Source organism: Manacus vitellinus, unplaced genomic scaffold (assembly GCF_001715985.3).
Source record: "Manacus vitellinus isolate BGI_N305 unplaced genomic scaffold, ASM171598v3 scaffold_8_pilon, whole genome shotgun sequence".
Lineage (NCBI taxonomy): Eukaryota > Metazoa > Chordata > Aves > Passeriformes > Pipridae > Manacus > Manacus vitellinus.
Window position 1 is genome coordinate 14,759,569 of NW_021940864.1, and position 17,237 is coordinate 14,776,805.

General features: G+C 41.1%; 1 protein-coding gene across 1 annotated transcript in view; it reads left to right on the forward strand.

Annotated features, from left to right (window-relative positions):
* The first annotated feature begins 293 nt into the window (after positions 1-293).
* Positions 294-17,237, forward strand: part of EPAS1 (endothelial PAS domain protein 1) — a 41,114-nt gene continuing 24,170 nt past the window's right edge. The window contains exons 1-5 of the mRNA XM_018085149.1: positions 294-413; positions 5,192-5,382; positions 15,706-15,857; positions 16,439-16,523; positions 17,024-17,142. Of these exons, the coding sequence (XP_017940638.1) occupies positions 355-413; positions 5,192-5,382; positions 15,706-15,857; positions 16,439-16,523; positions 17,024-17,142 (606 nt within the window). The 5' untranslated portion in view covers positions 294-354. The remainder of the gene's footprint in view (positions 414-5,191; positions 5,383-15,705; positions 15,858-16,438; positions 16,524-17,023; positions 17,143-17,237) is intronic.

A 17,237-nucleotide genomic window follows, 5' to 3' on the forward strand; every position in this document is an offset into this window, starting at 1 on the left:
CCAAGGGTCACCAAAATCATGAAGTAAGCTCAAGCGAGTCAATGTGCACTGCGTAATTCAAAGAGCTGTCCGAACGTGCCACGCAGTGTGTATGTACGAGTGAAGGCTGCCGGGTTACCTATAAGGTATTTTTCTGCGAGGTGTGGATTACAATTTCTCTGAAAGCTTCTGTGATCTGGAACCTACAAGGTGGGAGTGTAATTCAGTGCAGTTGGTGCACTGCTGAATCTTAAGCGAGTGTGTGTGTACACAACCTGAGTATCGATCCATACGGACTTGTGAAGAGCGGTGAAACCCTGAGGAGAAGATTGCTGTCTTGGCAAGTCCCCTCCGTCAGCTTAGAGGAGGCCACCAATGTCCTTGACAGAAGGGAAGATCACTGAAGCTGACGACCTGGCACCGCCATCAGCTGAGTGGGTACCAAGGGCTTGGAGCAGGGTAACTGCCTGCAGGAAGGACCAGGGAGATGTACGGGTGGAGGTGGTGGGCAGGGGTTACTGACGGAGGCGAAGTACTGGTAGGATTGCAACGGCAGAGAGCGACTACAGTCACAGTCAGTGGAAAGAGGACTGAAACCTCAGGTCAGTCCCTGTCTGCTGAGCCAAGGAGGGTTGTGTGGGTGCCTAACCTGACTGCGGATCCTTGAGTGACGCTGTATGCCTGTGCCTAAGCTCCCAATGCAGGGGGTGGTCTGTTTGCCCAAACACTTGTTGGACTGATCCCTCCTGTCTCTGGGTTGCTGGTGCCTTTCAGAGATGCTGCAGAGGGCAGTGGCAGCAGCGCAGCCCCCAGCCCGGGTTGGCTGCCTCAGCATTTTTCCTGGCTGCTGGAGCCTGGAACTGCCACAGCAGTGGGCAGATTATGATCTTCACCTCAGATGTGCAAGACCTTTGTGTGCAAGCATTTCCACCTATTTCAGTGAAGCTGTGTTGCAAGGGCCTGCTGGAGATGAGCAAGAGGATAGGAATCTGGCTCCTGGGATCCATGCAGGGCATTCCTACATCGCTTTGGATGCCTTCAACCTTTGGATTTCATGCTCGGTTCCTGTGCATGGGTGTAGCCTTGGGACTGGTTCAGTGTTTGGGTTCTTGGGAGAAGCATGGAGAACTGCTTCTGAAAATTTGAAAGCTTCACCTGGGAGGGCAAATACTTGCCAGTTGTTTGTCATCTCTTCTCATATGTGTTGGCCTGTAAATTCTATTTTCAGAGTGCAGACTAAGAATGCCAGAAGGGAGTGGGAAATCATGTAAACAACTGTCCTGAGGGTACAGTGCCGTACTTGTGTTCTGTGGCAGGGAACTGCCTGTGCTGCCTTAACTCTTCCATTCTCTATGCCTTGCACACCTGTAAGCACTGTGGCACCAGAGCATCATCCAGCAGCCCTGAGAGAGTCCTTGCTGGGAAGCAGCACCTCCCCATTTCTTCTCACTGAGTCTCCCGACCACCCTCTACATAGCCAAATCCTGGATGGAGTCCCCAGGCCCATTCCTCAGCTCAGTCTCCCTATTTCCAATAGAAATGTGAGCTTTTCCATTCCTTTCTTGTTTTTTTATTGGAAACAGTAATGCTGAAGGAGTGAGGGTCGGGGTGCTCCAAGGAGTCTTCCCCTGCAGTACCCCTGGGCCCCGGACCAGTGTACGGGTGGCTTGATTCATGGTGGCTTTCTTCTCTCTCCCCTCTGCACTTCTAAAATTTGTCAAAGGTTTGGGTGAATGAGGTTTCTGCTTGCGTTGCTTTCTCCAAGCAATGACGCAGGCATGTGCTCTTTTTCTGCCACGTAAGTGGGTGGTTTATGTGCTAGGAGGGAATGATTCATAAATTAGCTAGAGCTTGGGCCTTTTCTCTATTGCCTGAATGATGTGTGAAGAGGGTTTGGGGTTGGCCTTTCCTCCTGGCATTCAGTCGGGCAGGTTGTTAGGCAGTCACATTGTCACTCTCCAGCTATAGGTAGTCCGGCCTCACCTGGGGTGAAATGCATAACATGGGAATAACTGCAGAGAGAGTTGCCTCTGGTCTGCAAGTGAAAACCATGAAAATACTACTTTTTGCAGAATTCTGTCACTTAACTGCATTTTTGGGAGGCACTTGCAATCAGGATGAGTAAGCACAGGACTGTCTCTGAGATGGGCATCCCTGGGAGGGCCAGCAAGCAAAATGGATGTCTTGGGGGGAAGTGGGATTGGGGATGTTTTGGATCTCGGTGTGCTTTATCCTGGGTTGTCTACAATAACAAGGAGACTCGAGGGTGTGCTGAGTGAGGGAAGATGTGGGGGAAATTGAGGTGTAGGAAGCCACAGGGGGAAATGCTTAACAAGCAAGTTTTTTGTTTATTTAAAATGACAATGGGCAAGCGAAAAGTCTTTTGAAAGCACAGGCAGGCTGATTCCTCCACTTGTTTTCTGATGTGAGAAAGCTCCTGTGAGGTGTGTAATGAACTATGATGTCTCTCTGTAGAGAACCTGAGCAAGACAGTCAGAAACAGTGTTGAGGGAAAGCATCTGCAGCAGAGAGAAAGAAAATCTTTCTCTACTCATAGCTTAAGTTATTAGAAACCTCGAGCAACCCATGGTTAACGAAACCAGCTTGTTTCATTAGCCACACTTCAAAATTATATTTACAGAGGTTAGCAAAATCAAATATTTTTCTTTGTGGCCAGAATGATGTCATGAGAGACCGTCTCTTATATAACCTGTTTTTACTGCATAAATTGTGACCTGGCTTTGTCCTTGGTTCCCAAAGTTTTGTATTTAAATGAGGAGGGACTGGATTTTGTTTTGACCAAGTTGGTTCTAATGTGAAAATTGTAGCATCTAGATTTAGACGATTCAAGTTAAATTTTTCAAGAGGCAGAATATTCACAAATATTACCACAAAATTTTTGTTCTGTTTGGTTTTGGTTTGTTTCTACTCATTTATTTTGTTAGTATAATTAGAAACTGAGATTTGTTCCCAGTCTAGCATCTTTATAGGCACAGTTTAGGCACATTTTTCTTTAGAGAGTATATTTCTGAAAGTTGCATTGGTATAAGTGTTTTACATGACTCCCCTGTACCCAGCACCTGCCCCAGGAGAACATGGGGCATTTTCTGTTGTGTCTTCTCAGACAGTTGTATGAAGGGACTTTTTTAATTACATGGATGTAGTATGACTCTTACTTGGCAAGGAGAAAAGTAGTGAATTAGTGTCACTTTGTGAATATCTGGTCCTTTAGATTCAGACTCGTGTGGGTCAGCGTTCACTTCAGGGATACCTGTGAAGTAATTATCAAAGTTGGATCCTGCCATTCTGTACTGAAATGTGTACAGACCTTCTCCAGCACATGCCTCCTGTAACAGAGACCAAGTTATAAAACAGTCATCTTGGGCAAAACAATTGTGAAAGGTTTGCCGAGGGCTGATTGTGGATCTTGAGAAGGTAGTTTAAGAATTTATGAGGCCCCTTGCCCTATTAGCACACCCACTGCTGAGCACCTACCTGATTGCACACGTGCCCATCATGTGTTTTGCAGCATAAGGGCTCTACTGCTCTGTTTTGAGCCCAGTCCTGCTTTGGATGATGATATCGAGTGCCCAGCCTTGTTTGACCCCAACAAACATGCTATTGTAACTTTACTCTTGGCATTTAGTGCACATCCTGGCTATTTTTCCTTCTTTCTAATTTATGAAACCTTCAGTGGTTTCAGTGCTAGAAGCTGCTGCAGGATCTCTGAGTCTTCAAGAAACAGTCATCTTCTTTAGAATACATTACTATGGATTAACACCATTTTTCTACTCTATGCAGTTTTGCATGACTCTGGTCATGATTGGAACAGTTTCTAGGATTAAGTAATGTGATTAATATTTGTTTTCCTCATAATCTTAATTCAACAGAATATACTTATTGAAACTCCTTGTTTTGATAGGGTGGGGTTTTTTGGTTGATCCATTTTTAGTTTATAGGCTCATTATTTTATATTGATGTTGGAAAAAGCAGGTTGTAGGCTGCTTCATTTTTGGGAGTCTTGCAAATGGAGAGATGCTGCTGGTAATTCTAGAAGTGAATGTGCAGCCACAACAGCAAAAACAGAGCAACTGATCTACTCCACACCTTGTTCTGTCTGTTTTGTGCTATTCAGTGCTATTTGCACTGGTGGACTACTGCAAGAGTCTATTGTAAAGAAATTTATTCCTCAACTTATGCAAGTGTAGGAACTTGTAGTATCAGCAGAACTACATGGGGCTGAAATAGCTGATGGTTTTGAATGGATTCAGGTGCTTCATGTTCTAAAATAAGAATCGTGCTTTATAAAAGAACCTTGGTGTCAGTGGAGTTTCCTCTTAAACTGCCCTATTCCAGAATCCTATAAACGTATTCCTGTGTTTCTCACATGTTAAATTTAAATTTGTCCCTCAGTGGCTTAATTTTGCATACTTGCTTCATAAAATGTCTTCCCCTTTGTTATTTCCTGCTCTTCTGTTCTCTGTGGAGTTTTAAGGCAGTTAGCTCTATTGGTCATGTTATTTTACTCAAGAAAGAATCTGTTTTCATAGAAAATGAAGTCATGGTGATTTAATTAGAATAGCTTCTAGAAAGGAGGACTGTCTTGCAAGCAACAGTATTTTCTTTCCCATTTTGTATCCTTTATGGTCAAGGAAAGGTGTTTTTCCAGAATAGTGTTGGATTAAGAGCTGAGACAGTTCTACAGACCAACACAGTTTGATATTCTATTACTACTTTTATTTTAATGTGGTGTATAGCCATTGAAACTCTACAACATTGTAATATCTATGACACAGTTCTATACACTGTTATTGTTCTAGCTTTAAAATGGATTGCCACCCATCCCAGAGTAAGTAAATTTAGATTGAACAAATAAAAAAAATTATTTTTAATGTTTCCTGAATCCCAGGAGTAATAGTTTGCCATTTCATTTTGAATCTCTTGCCTAAGGCAGATCTCAGTCCTCACACTCAGTGGGAATTCAGGGCATTCAAAGGCTGATTTATGTAGAACCAGAGCCCTTTCCAGCTGTGACAGTCCTCTCCTAATTCCCATTTTAAAAGGAGCAAATAGATACTAAATTCTGACCAATTGATTTAAACCACTTGACAGAATGGATTTATTGGTGAAAAGATGAACTCTCATAAATGCCTCTCAAGTTGTGAATTGCATTTCAAGAAATGCTTTTTCCTTTCTCTTCTTTACCTATCAGGAGCAGTTCCGAACGGAGGAAGGAGAAGTCAAGAGATGCAGCAAGATGCAGAAGAAGCAAAGAGACCGAAGTTTTCTATGAACTGGCACATGAGCTGCCTCTGCCCCACAACATCAGCTCCCACCTGGACAAGGCATCCATAATGCGCCTGGCAATCAGTTTCCTACGGACTCATAAGCTTCTGTCTTCAGGTAACACCTGGCTAAAAGAAGTTAATTTTTATTGCTAGTTGATGGCATCTTGGTAAGATTGTGCATGCTCTTCTTTGAGCACAGGGTTACCAAAATAACAACTAGTGCAGGGGTTTTGCCTCTCTAAAAAACCTCTCAGAACTCCTGAATGTGATTTATTAAGCTCAGTTACAAGAGTTTAAGCTTTTAAGAGTTTAATCAGAATTCAAACATGCACCTTAAGCTTCCATGCTGAAAGAAATAAATTTTGATTTGGCATGGCAAGCATCTTTGTGCCACCACATTCAAAGAGCAACTGGGAAGTTCTGGGGGTCCAATACTTTGTCTGAAAGGACTAATTGTGCTATCCACTGGCAATAAATAGTATGTAGATTGTTTATGACAAGGTAGACTAAGATAGCTAAAACAACTTTTAAATACTTGATGTGAATGGATTCTATGTAGAGTCTTGCTCATGTTGGACTAGTAAGAAATGTAAATGAGCATAATTTTTATAGCCTGTGAAAACTGATCAAATCAGCAACATTCTTATTTTGCTCCTATAATTGAATCATCATTTGATGAAAATCTGTGGCTTGAGTAGCCTGTAACATCAATGAAAACAACTGATGTTCCAGAAGAACTTTCACACAGTGACCTATAAGTGTTAAGAATGCGAAACAACGCCTGCATTGTTTGGGAAAGGTAAACCCAAAATTTCATCTTTTACTTCATTAATGGCAAAACTCCCAATAAGGTCATGATTGCACTTCCTCTTTTCAGAAAAGTTGAGTCATGCCATAGCAATTATTTTGATAAATGTTATTAGGAAGTATCCCATTTTGTGGATGAGTATGCTGTTGGTTTGTTGTTGGTTAGTCTGAAATATATGGCAAATTCAGTTCTATTTCTGTGTGCTCTGTAATTTTTTGTGGCGCTTTTGGCTTCTGCTAAAGACTATTGTATAAAATGTAGGTATTTTCATCTTTGCTTATAGAATGTGGTTTTAACATGTACTTCTGTGAAAAGTAAAGTTTATTTGCTGAACAGTGTTTGGAAATCATCTCTGATTTCGTCATGTAACTAATACTTGAAGAAGTTGCGTTGCGTAGGTAGGTAAATGTTCTTAACTTACCATACAACAAGCCAATTTGTTAGCAACTTTCTCATAAAAAAAACCCTGCAGTTCTTCAGATATTTATGTGGCATGAACTAGAGACTGACCCAGCATAGGAAAAGCAAACTTTGGAAAGGCTGTAACATATAAAATAAATAATTTGTATGCTTGTGAAAATTGACCTGAAATAGTTGGATGTTGTCATCATCAGAAAAATACATTTGCTGGACTGCAAAGATTAAAGTGAACTTTTCAAATACGTTTACATTTCTCAGTGAGGAAAAAATTACAGATGAAACATTTATTTTGATGCTTCTGTAGTCTAAAGGCTTAGACTCATTTGATAGTGATGACAACTCAGTATGTATATATAATATTCATACATACATATAAAGATAGGATATTTCTGTGACAGTATTTGAAAAACAATGTGATTCATGCAGCTTTTCTTGAAGTACCACCAGTACCCAGCAGTTAGAAAAGAATCTGGAAATAAAATGTTACGGTAGCAACAGGCTGTGCTTTAATATTTCATGCTTTCTCTATGCTAGTTATTTCCTTAGCCTTAAGCCTGATGCACTCACTTCCCCAATATTAACTCCCCCTAAATATTAAATTGAAGTCCTCTCATTAAAATTTGTGTTGTTAGTCAAGTGCAGATTTGCCCATGGCTGCATCTTTAAATAGCAGAGGTGTAGATAACAGTTTCAAAGTCTTTGACGCTTCTATTCTGAGGAATTGAAATTAGGGTACTTTAAGGGGACTGATTTTCAGGAAATTTTGGGTATTATTTTCTGATAATAAAAATACATCTAAATGAAAGAACTCAAGCCAGAAACCCATGTCTGCTGCTCATCTACTACTCTGAGTATAGCTAATACTTAAGTTACATTTTATATTTTTGATTGTGGAACTCTAAAAATAATGTCAGTCTTTATAAGGACATTGGCTTTCACTAGAAGGCCATCCAATTTAATTTAGAGTGGTAGGTTTTTGATGCAACTGTAGGCTCACAGATGAAGAGGTTTGCTGCTTATCATGCTTTGACAAGCATGAAACAAGATGGAAACTGGGCTTGTGTGATGTTTGTGCTCGTTAATTCTTGCTTTTGCTCTAGACACTTTCTGAGCCCCAAGCAAAGCTGCTGCAAAGGTTTCATGTGCATATTTAGCACCCCGGAACTTAGCCATAAATTCGTTGTTGCATTTGAGAAGTCTGATTTGACTGATGGGGAGCATGGAGGATACTGTGTCGTCTATGACAGGTGAACTGGGAGGTGGGGACGTGAAGGTACATGAGAAGCAAATGCCCATCCCAGCCTGCAAACCCCCTTTTGTCTTTATTGAAACTGTTTTGATTATTTGGGTTGGAGTATATACTGGAGTATATATTCCCAGATTATTTAGGCTGGATTATATACTGGAGTAAAGTGAGAGTACTTGTTCTGTCATTAATTAGGACATTGAAATAACATTTACTGCATTTTTATATACATACAGTGTCACTAAAAGAAGCTTGCAGTGCAGCTTGAAAAATGCTTCAAACTATAGTAGAGAAAAAAGCTACTGCTTGATTAGCATTTCTCTTATTTATTCTATAAAAACCTTCCAGAACACCAGATTTTATTTTGTATTACTGTTTGTGGGCTTGATTCTCAAACACATCTCTCCGTTTCAAGGCACTTTTGCCTAAAGCAGAAAAAGGAAGGCCCTTCCCAGGACTGCACCCTCATTTTTCTGCAAGCTGATGCTCCAGATGGGATTTCAGAGATGGCCGCAGGCAACTTGCCAGCCTCAGTCTACTGGCATTGGGTGTCTCATGCCCCTTCCTATTATTCCCTGACTCGGAATAGGGCTTTTCACTTGTGTAACTTGGGCTGTTTTACTAGCTGTGTCTGCATAATGATTATTTATCTGTCGGGAAGCCAAGACCTAGGGAAATCTATGCCCACATTCTTCCAGCAGGTGAATGGCAGAGCCCCTGAATCTGAGCCCTCATTGAGAGCTCTCCTGCTACGTGCCTCCAAAAATCCTGACTTTTGGATTGCAGGGTGCACATCTCCTGCAGGCGTTGCAGGGCCCAAGCTTGGCCCTTGTATCCTATCATAATAGGAAATAGCTGGTTGTATATCTCAGAGTTCAAAAGGGTAAAAAATACCAGGTTTTGCTTTATAAAAGTTGCTGCTTTACTTAGTAACACGTTTCCCTTTGATTTTCACAGTAGGCAATTCTGTGTGGGAATGTTGGAGAGGAAGCCTTTAACATTTAGAAATGCAGGCTGTTCGTCTGACGGCCTGATTGAGATTAGTATCACAGGAAGCAAACTGAAACAATGGCTTTATAATACTGTTTCCATGTTGTGCACAGAACAGTACACGGTATAATTGGAATGCTAAGCAGAAATATTTAATTATGATAATCTTAAATATTTTTCAAGATGTCTCCTAATTCTCTTGGCATAATACATTTTTGCCATCGTCACATTCAAACGGTTGGGATAAATTTAGAACTGATCTTTGTTCATTTCAAGTAAAGGTTTTGATCCCATAAAGTTGCTGCTGAAAATAGGCATTCTGATGCTTATCAGTGGTGGAGCTTTTGGACTTCAGATCTTAAGTTCTTCAGTTCAGTGAGAAAAACTGTTAGCTGTACTTTTCCCTTATTATTTTTAGTGTAGCTAGTAAGTTAGGCTAATGCTTTTTAGGGGGATTAATAGATGACCAAAGAGGAATAACTGGCTTTTGCTAAAGAATGGCTGTCTTGGTTAACAGCTAACATCATGACAGTTGCTAAGGCTGACTCAGATATTCTCTTTTTGTCTGAATATGAAGAAGAGAATCCATTTCAGGAAGCCTGTATATGCAGTGCCAATAATTTTAAGTGTTTATTTGAACCATGCTGATGCTAAAGGCATTACAGGAACCAGAACTCTTTGGTACCAGTGAGTTTCTGTGTGGCAGGACTATGGACTTTTTAATCAGGCTAATCAGGCTATCAGCTTGCTTTAATCCCATCCCAATTGTGTGGTCACCCAAGTGTATCTTCTGTGCAGAAATCCAGTGAAGGAAACTGGCTGGGAATTGCTCCTGTGCAGGCAGACAGCAGCAGAAATGGGGAGGGAACAGGGAAGCAGACAGGAAGTTGTTTGGGAGAAGGGAGGCCACAAGGAAGCCAGTGTGAAGTTGTTTCAAGGGAGGGAGACAACAGAGCCGGAAAGCCAGCAGGGAGCAGAAGGGAAAAAATAGCTTTTCTCTAGGCTTTTAAGCAAGAGGACAAACTGTGGGGAGAATTGGTGTGGGCATTGTTTTTGAATGTCTGGACAAGCTGCATCTAATGTCAGGACATTGTGGCATAAAACTGCTTTAAAAATAGCATGTCTACTTCATTGCTTTTATTAAATTAGAAAAATAGTTTTATAGTGATGCTAAGAATGAGAGTGGAGCCAGGTGCTGAGTGCTTCAGCTGCTCGAAGGGGTGTCCTTATTCAGGGAAAGTGCACCAGAAGGTCCCATGGGTCTCAAAACCTGGTCTGATGGGGTGCTGTATCCTGCCATTCAACACCGATGGCTGTAGGACTCGAAGCAACTTCCTGGGAGCAGCATCTGAATGATTTGGCTAGATATAAACTCTGCAATCAAAATGACACTAGCATGAGTGTTCTCTTTATCCAAGTTGCTTGTGCACTTGGAGATAAGAGCCCTTCAGGAAGCTTCAAGTTAAAGAGTAGCTTTTTCTTGATGTACCTAAATTGGAAGCTTTTATTGAACACGTTGAGAATATCCCCTTGAACAGGATGTACTGCTCTGTCAAGACAGAAAAAAAGGGGAAAAAATCAGTTGCTTTCCTTTGATGGAAAACAAGAAACCAGGAAGAGACAAGACTGTCTCAAAGCTGCTCTCTCTGATGCAGGATGAAGCTGCTGTTAGATCTTCCCTAACTTTTGGCTGCTGGCGTCAGGCAGTTTTTACAGCCCTCTGGAGTGGCAGCTATAACCTGGTATCTGTTATGCACAGTATCTAAGTGGCTTTCTGGTACTTATAGGAACCAGGATGAGAGACAAATCCAGGAAAATTCTGTGCAGGTGACTGTGTGACCTCCAATAGAAACACATGTTATCACCATCTACCTCTGAACTAACCAAAAAGGCCCGTTTGAGTCAGATCAAAGGTGTTAAGAGGAATATAGGCTGTTTGCTAGGAGGTTGTTTATACCTGGGCATTTGTTTCTTGTAAGGAGAGCCTGATTTTTGAGCCTTCAGACTTGTTCCAGGAGGTTGGACTGAAGGAAATGAGCAAGCATCTACGGAAAAAGTGTTCTTAAACTTGGGAACAGTGCACATCCTGACAGTGGGAATTAATCAAAGCTTGTTTACAAGAGCTATTTTTAGCATAAAAGGTTACTATAAACACTGCAATAAGCATTTGCTATCACAGTTCAAAGTTTCTTTTCAATAAATAGTTACTACTTTGGTCGTTAGAAAATTTATCAAAATAAATACTTATCAAAATTTAATACAGACTGAGACATGGACTGAAAAATACTGTATCAAAATTTGCTGCAGTAATAAATGCTGCCTTAGGGCAATATGAACAGTGGATGACCCTTCAAATGCTGGGACATGAGACATGGTTGATCTCTTTTGGGTTCTCCTGTAGCTCTAACAGTCATCCCGGAGAGGCCACTGCATTTTTTTGAGGCTTTCTGACATGTTTCAACATCTTCTGATGTCACCTAGACAGGGATTCTCCTCCTGTGTAGGCTTCACAGCGTAACATGAACACAGTCTTGGCCAGTCTCCATCAATGTAGCTGTGATATGAACACTATATTACAGCACTTCATTCTGCTAAATGTGCTATTAACTTATACGTAAAATGACCTATTAGCAGTCCAGTCTCCCTGCTATACTGTCATGGTGCCCTACCTGAGGTACTCCCCTTTGTAGAGGGGAGATGAAAAAAGTTTTAGGGGAAAAAAAAAAATGCATCCTTATTTCAAAATTCAGTTACCAACTATTTTGAAAAGCAATGCTAAAAAAAAAAAAATAGAAAAAAAAAAGTCAGTATAAACTGAGTCCCACTGTTACCTTTCTTGAAGACCTGGAAAATCTGGCAAGTCTACGTGGGGTGCTGCTATCTCGATAAAGTGACCTCAGACCTCCTGGAAACCACAGGCTGAAGTTCTGCCCTCAGCTTCTCATGCTTACTTCCCACTTCTCTTTGGTCCCAGCTTTCTCAAATATTTTCCACCTGAAGCTGAATTTTCTTATGCTAATGCCCCAGTCCAGCCCCAAGGTAAATTAATGAAGAAAATTTAAAGCAAAGTGAAAGACAATAGGGATCCTTCCTGAGGAGGAGCTTGCAGTAGCCATGCCTTTATTTGTTTTTCATCTTCAAGATAGAGTCTTTCTAAAGCCAACCAGGTTTTTACTAGTGGCAGTGACTGAATTGCTTCTGATGTGTCAGTTCCTAAAGTGTGTATACCCTCTGTGTATTACTAGCTAGTAGTTTTCACAGGAGAAAGGGAACATGCTATAATGCTGAGACTGCAGACATAGGAGGGACTACTATTTATTATTTATATTACTATAATTATACCAAGTTACCTGATACAGGGCATGCTAGGGCCACCACAGTGATGCCCAGCATATTTCTTTGCTGCAGACTAAGGATCCTCAGGTAGCTGATATGTTTCAGGGGGTTAGTACAGATGACACCTTCTGGGACTCTGTTTGCAATCACCATAAAGAACCTGGAAGCAGCAGAAGGCATGCACCTTTGGTGTGTCCCCCAGTGCTGGAGCTGCCCAGGGTAGGCTGCTGGGGGCTGCTCATGGAGGACAGGCAAGGAATAGATGGGCAGCAGTAGCACAGTGGCTCCTGGAGGTACCAGCCTGATAGTGCCTACACTTTTCCTTGCTACAGCTGCTCCATCTTTGAAATGTGAGCATCCGCTATTAAGTACTGCAAGAAACCTGCATCTGCCACCTCCCCTTTTCCTGCCGTGGTAGGGCTGCTAAGAAAAAAGGATGGGGTGCAGTGGGGTTTATTGAGTTACCAGGGAAGCTGGAAGGTGTCCGCAGAACACTTGGTCATGATTTGTGGTTATGTTAGATGGGGTGCAGAGCAGCACAATCATCCCTACCTCCTCTCAGTCCACATTACAGATTACTCCAGCTGGACGAAGATAATTTTAATAAAAACAGTTGAACTCTGATCCCACAAACCCCTTTAACCACGTACTTTAAAGCTGACTGTATCTTTTAAGTGCTGTGCTCAGCTCTGACATTAAGGGTTTGAACCTGCAGCCCTAATGTGAGTGATCCTGTGTCCTCTGTGTGTGTTTGTATAAGTAATATAATTTATATACATGGAAAAGCAAACTTAATCATCTGATAATACAAGTAAAGTGTTTGTCTTTCACTGTTGGAGGCATTTAAGAATACAAATGCTTTGAATAGCCTTCCTGCCTTTGAATGGTCATGTTTTGTTAATGCAAACTTAATGAGCTGGGAAAAAAAAATGGAAAGGAGGGTCTGGGGTTAGAGCTGAAAAGTCATTTTTTCTCTGAACCCACACTTGGCTGATTGTCTTGGGCTATAGCCATGATCCCTGCTGAATAAACCATTTGTTTGCTTCCGGAAAAGTAAAAAAAGACCCTTGACATTCTTTACGCAGCAGAAACAAGCTTGGGAGCAGATGGTCACTTACCTCTTTTTTTTTTCCCCACTTTTTTTTTTTTCCTTCCCTAAATGTCATTATGGTCAAAGTGCATACTATTCAAATAATATTATTGTGTATTTTCTGTATTTTAAATGCTAGTTCTGATGTAATTTCCTGAAGTCATTTGCTTTGTACTGAGGAGGAACTGGCCCCTGTGTGTGTAGCTAGAATTGCAGAGCAGGGACATGAAATGATAAATCCCCAGCCCGTGCTGGCCATCCCCAGAGAGTGTCAACCTTTGCTTTGTTGAGAAGCAAAGGGTGATAAAGTGCTCCCCATGGCTCCAGGGCTGAGTCCATTTCTTCCCTTGTTTGCATGATGGGTGATGGGCTGCTGCCAGGGAGGGATGTTGCAGAACAGGAGGATGCAGCAGCAGCAGCAGCCAGCATTGTTTTTGTCACCACTCATCTGTTCCAACAGGGCTTGGTGGGCTCTGCATTGCAAGTGTTCATCCCTCTGCATTTGCTTGCAGTCCATCCTTAGGCACTAGCAGATGCACTTGCAGGAGCTATATAGATCAAACTTAGCCTTTAATTATAACTCATTAATACTTCAAAGTAAAAACTGCACTAGTTTGGCTCAGCCTCTTCCTTATCCAAAAAAATACCAAACCCAAACCACTTCTAATAATGTTTTACAAAGCAATACTCCATTCCTGCTTCTAGGCTTCTCCCCAAAATGAGTATTTCAATAAGAAAGAGAAGGGAAATTATCAATGTGCTGTTTCATGAAAGCAAATAACAAGAATTAAAGACTTTTCTCAAGTGCTAACAGTATGTTTGCTATAGAACAAAAAACTTTATGCTGAAATTGCAACATTAAACCAACAAAGAAGAGCAGCTTCTCCAAGAAACTTGTTTAAGAGTGCCACTGTTCTTGCGAGTAAAGCTGATGCAATTACCACTGGAACCTCTGGGCAGCAAAATTGGTGGTGGGGCCAGCCTGGAGCACTCTTGTGCCACCAGGAAGGGACACAGAACAGAATTGATGCAGCTCTTCTTATGTCATTCTTACTGCCAAGGGCTATGGAGCACCTTTGATCTAGACAGTACTTAAACCCTTGTTGTCTCACAAGGTCATGGTTGTTTGGGGGTTTTTTTTGCTTCGTTTACTGGCTTTCCCCTCCCAAATTCAGAGCCTTACAATGATATATATTTGCAATGACTGATAACAAATGTGTAGGCTAACTGACAAAACTATAAAGATAAGCTCACCACAGCATGTCTGAGGTACAGAGACCAGATGCAATATCTGTAAATAGTTTTGTAAAAAAATAGTTCCAGAAGTTTCACATAAAATATATAAAGAAATTAATGGACCAGCTCCTACACTGGAATTTTTCTATACTAGTCATCTGCAAATCATCCCATGAAAGCTTCTTATTCATGGAACTGAAACATGTTTAAAAGCATAGAAGGGAAACGGACTCTTGAGTGACTGGTATTAGGAGAAGCAGTGCCTTCCCTTTTCCTCCCTGCTTGCAGTTTTGCCTACATACTGCCTCCCATCACAGGAGATGGGCCATGTGAAGCACATAGCTGAGGGCATCGCAGTGCCATCAATTGTTGTGACAGTGCAGCCAAAAAGTACCAAGAAAGCTTATAACAAACAAACAAAACAACAACAAAAACAAAAAAACACTGTAATAAATATTCTAGCATGGCCTTAGATTTCAGCTCAATGGTGGCATGTCCTTCCCCGAAAAAGTGTAAGATGAGTCTGCCTAGGCAAACATCTGAGACATAACCCGAATCTGAGGCTCTCCTCCTTGTGGGACAGGAGAAGTGTAGAGGGGTGACGAAGCTTGTCGGAGTTTGGTGGAGTGGAGCACAGGGAGTTCTGATGTCTGCACATGAAAAAGTGGGATGGATCTGTGGTTTTCCGAGGAATACTGAGATTTATGGAATGAAAGATGGATTTACCCAGAACGATTTCAAAGGAGAGGTTTTCTAATTTTTCTTCTAGAAGTAGTGTTAACAGATGTCTCCTTATTGAGTGGAGAGGTCTATTTAGACATACTCTATAGGAACCATATTTAACTTCTTGGAAAACCTGACCTGATGGAAAAAGTCCTTTGTTAGATGTTTGTTCGGAATACACAAATTACTTACCTTCTGTAAGACTTGCCGTATACTTTGTGCCTGTTAGGAGGTACAAATGTTGTGTGTGGCCAAGAGAACGTGCACAAAGAAGATGCACTTCAGTGCCTGAGTATGCTGGTGTTATTGACTGAAAACACATCTTGCAGAAACATACTAAAGGTGAACAGAGAGTCTATTGTATTTGCTAGAACGTTTAGAAAAGTATCTCCTGCCCTTCTGCTAATAAGGGCATCATGCCTTTCACATGCTGTTTAGGAGGCCCCACCAGAAGGAATTTGTGGAAATGAAATTTTAACAGCAGGAAAATATTTTGTCACCTTGTAGCTGGATGTGCTTGCATTGAAAAAGGCTGGCTAGGGTGCTGAAGGCTTTAAGTGCTATTTTTTTCTTTTTTTTTTTTTCTCAGTATGTGCTGACAATGAGAATGAAGTAGAGGCAGACCAGCAGATGGACAACTTGTACCTGAAAGCTTTGGAGGGATTTATTGCCGTGGTGACACAGGATGGAGACATGATCTTTTTGTCAGAGAATGTCAACAAATACATGGGTCTTACCCAGGTAACTTGTTCTCTCACACTTTCCTCTCTTTGTAACACAGTTCCTAGAAACAAGTCCTATGCCTAAATGCAAAAAACCCAGCTGTGTGTCACTGCAAAAAAAATTGGAAATAAAATATCTTATTTCTCAGGCAGGTACCCTGCACAGCAGACAGTAGGGGTGGGGAGTTCCCTTTCCCTTCCTATCAAAGTTGTAGTGTCTTTGGTGACTGCAAACTTGCCTTCATAGATATTTCCATGGAGAGAAGGCATTTATTTAACTTGTGCCTTAGACTATGGGACAGGAGGGATAGAACTGCTCTTTTGGGTCCCCCCTTTTCTGCTTTGTGGATTGGGGTTTTTTCCTTCTATGTTGAAAATATCCAGTGGTGTTGACTGTTAACTGCACTGTGCAAATCCAAAGATAAGAGAAAATAAGAAGTTATGGATAGGATAAAAAAAGGGAGGGTCACATGTTTGTGAGCATCCTGTTGATGCACTTAGTTCTAGTGACCAGTTTCATTAGAATAAATTGTATTTGAAAACAGATAAATACTGTCAGTTGCTTTTATTTGACTAAGTGTAGCTCTTCCTTCTGCACAGGTGGAACTAACTGGACACAGCATTTTTGACTTCACTCATCCATGTGACCACGAAGAAATTCGAGAGAATCTGAGTCTGAAAAATGGTAAAAATGCAAATAAAAAAGTCACTGTTTGCTTTTTAAATAACCAAATGAAGTAATTTGCTAGCAGTAAAGATCTGTTAGTCATGGTAAAGAGAATTCTCATTCCTAGAATAATGGTTAACTGTTATTCAATGCTTTGCAGATTTGTTTTGTTTTGCCAAATATTGCTTAAATATGATAGCATAAGGACTGTTTATTTAGTGTTTTCCTCTCATCGAGTTAATACGGGCATAATGTTTTCAGTTATAACACTTTGGAAAGATTTGCGTGCTGCAAGCTAAAACACAGGTTTAAATGCACAGAGTCCTATTTAAGTTCCACTTAAAGTTTTAGGTCTGAGCCCTACAAGCTGCTCTGCAATGGTCCATGCATCTTTGATGGTCTCTGCAGGTGAATTATCTGAGAATTAGTCTCTCATTTCTGTTGAATCCTTCATGCTTAAAGGTAGAAGAAATTAAGAAGGAAAATGGGAAAACTCATTTCCCATTTTCCTTATACAGGTCCAGGCTTTGGAAAGAAAAGCAAAGAGATGTCAACTGAGCGTGACTTCTTTATGAGAATGAAATGCACCGTTACCAACAGAGGCAGAACTGTTAACCTCAAGTCTGCAACATGGAAGGTACCATATTTGATCCATAATAAGTGGGTTTGATTTTAAAAAACATTTTGGCATGTAGAGAAAGTGCATTCTAAGTTTGTTTCCTGTTATTTCAG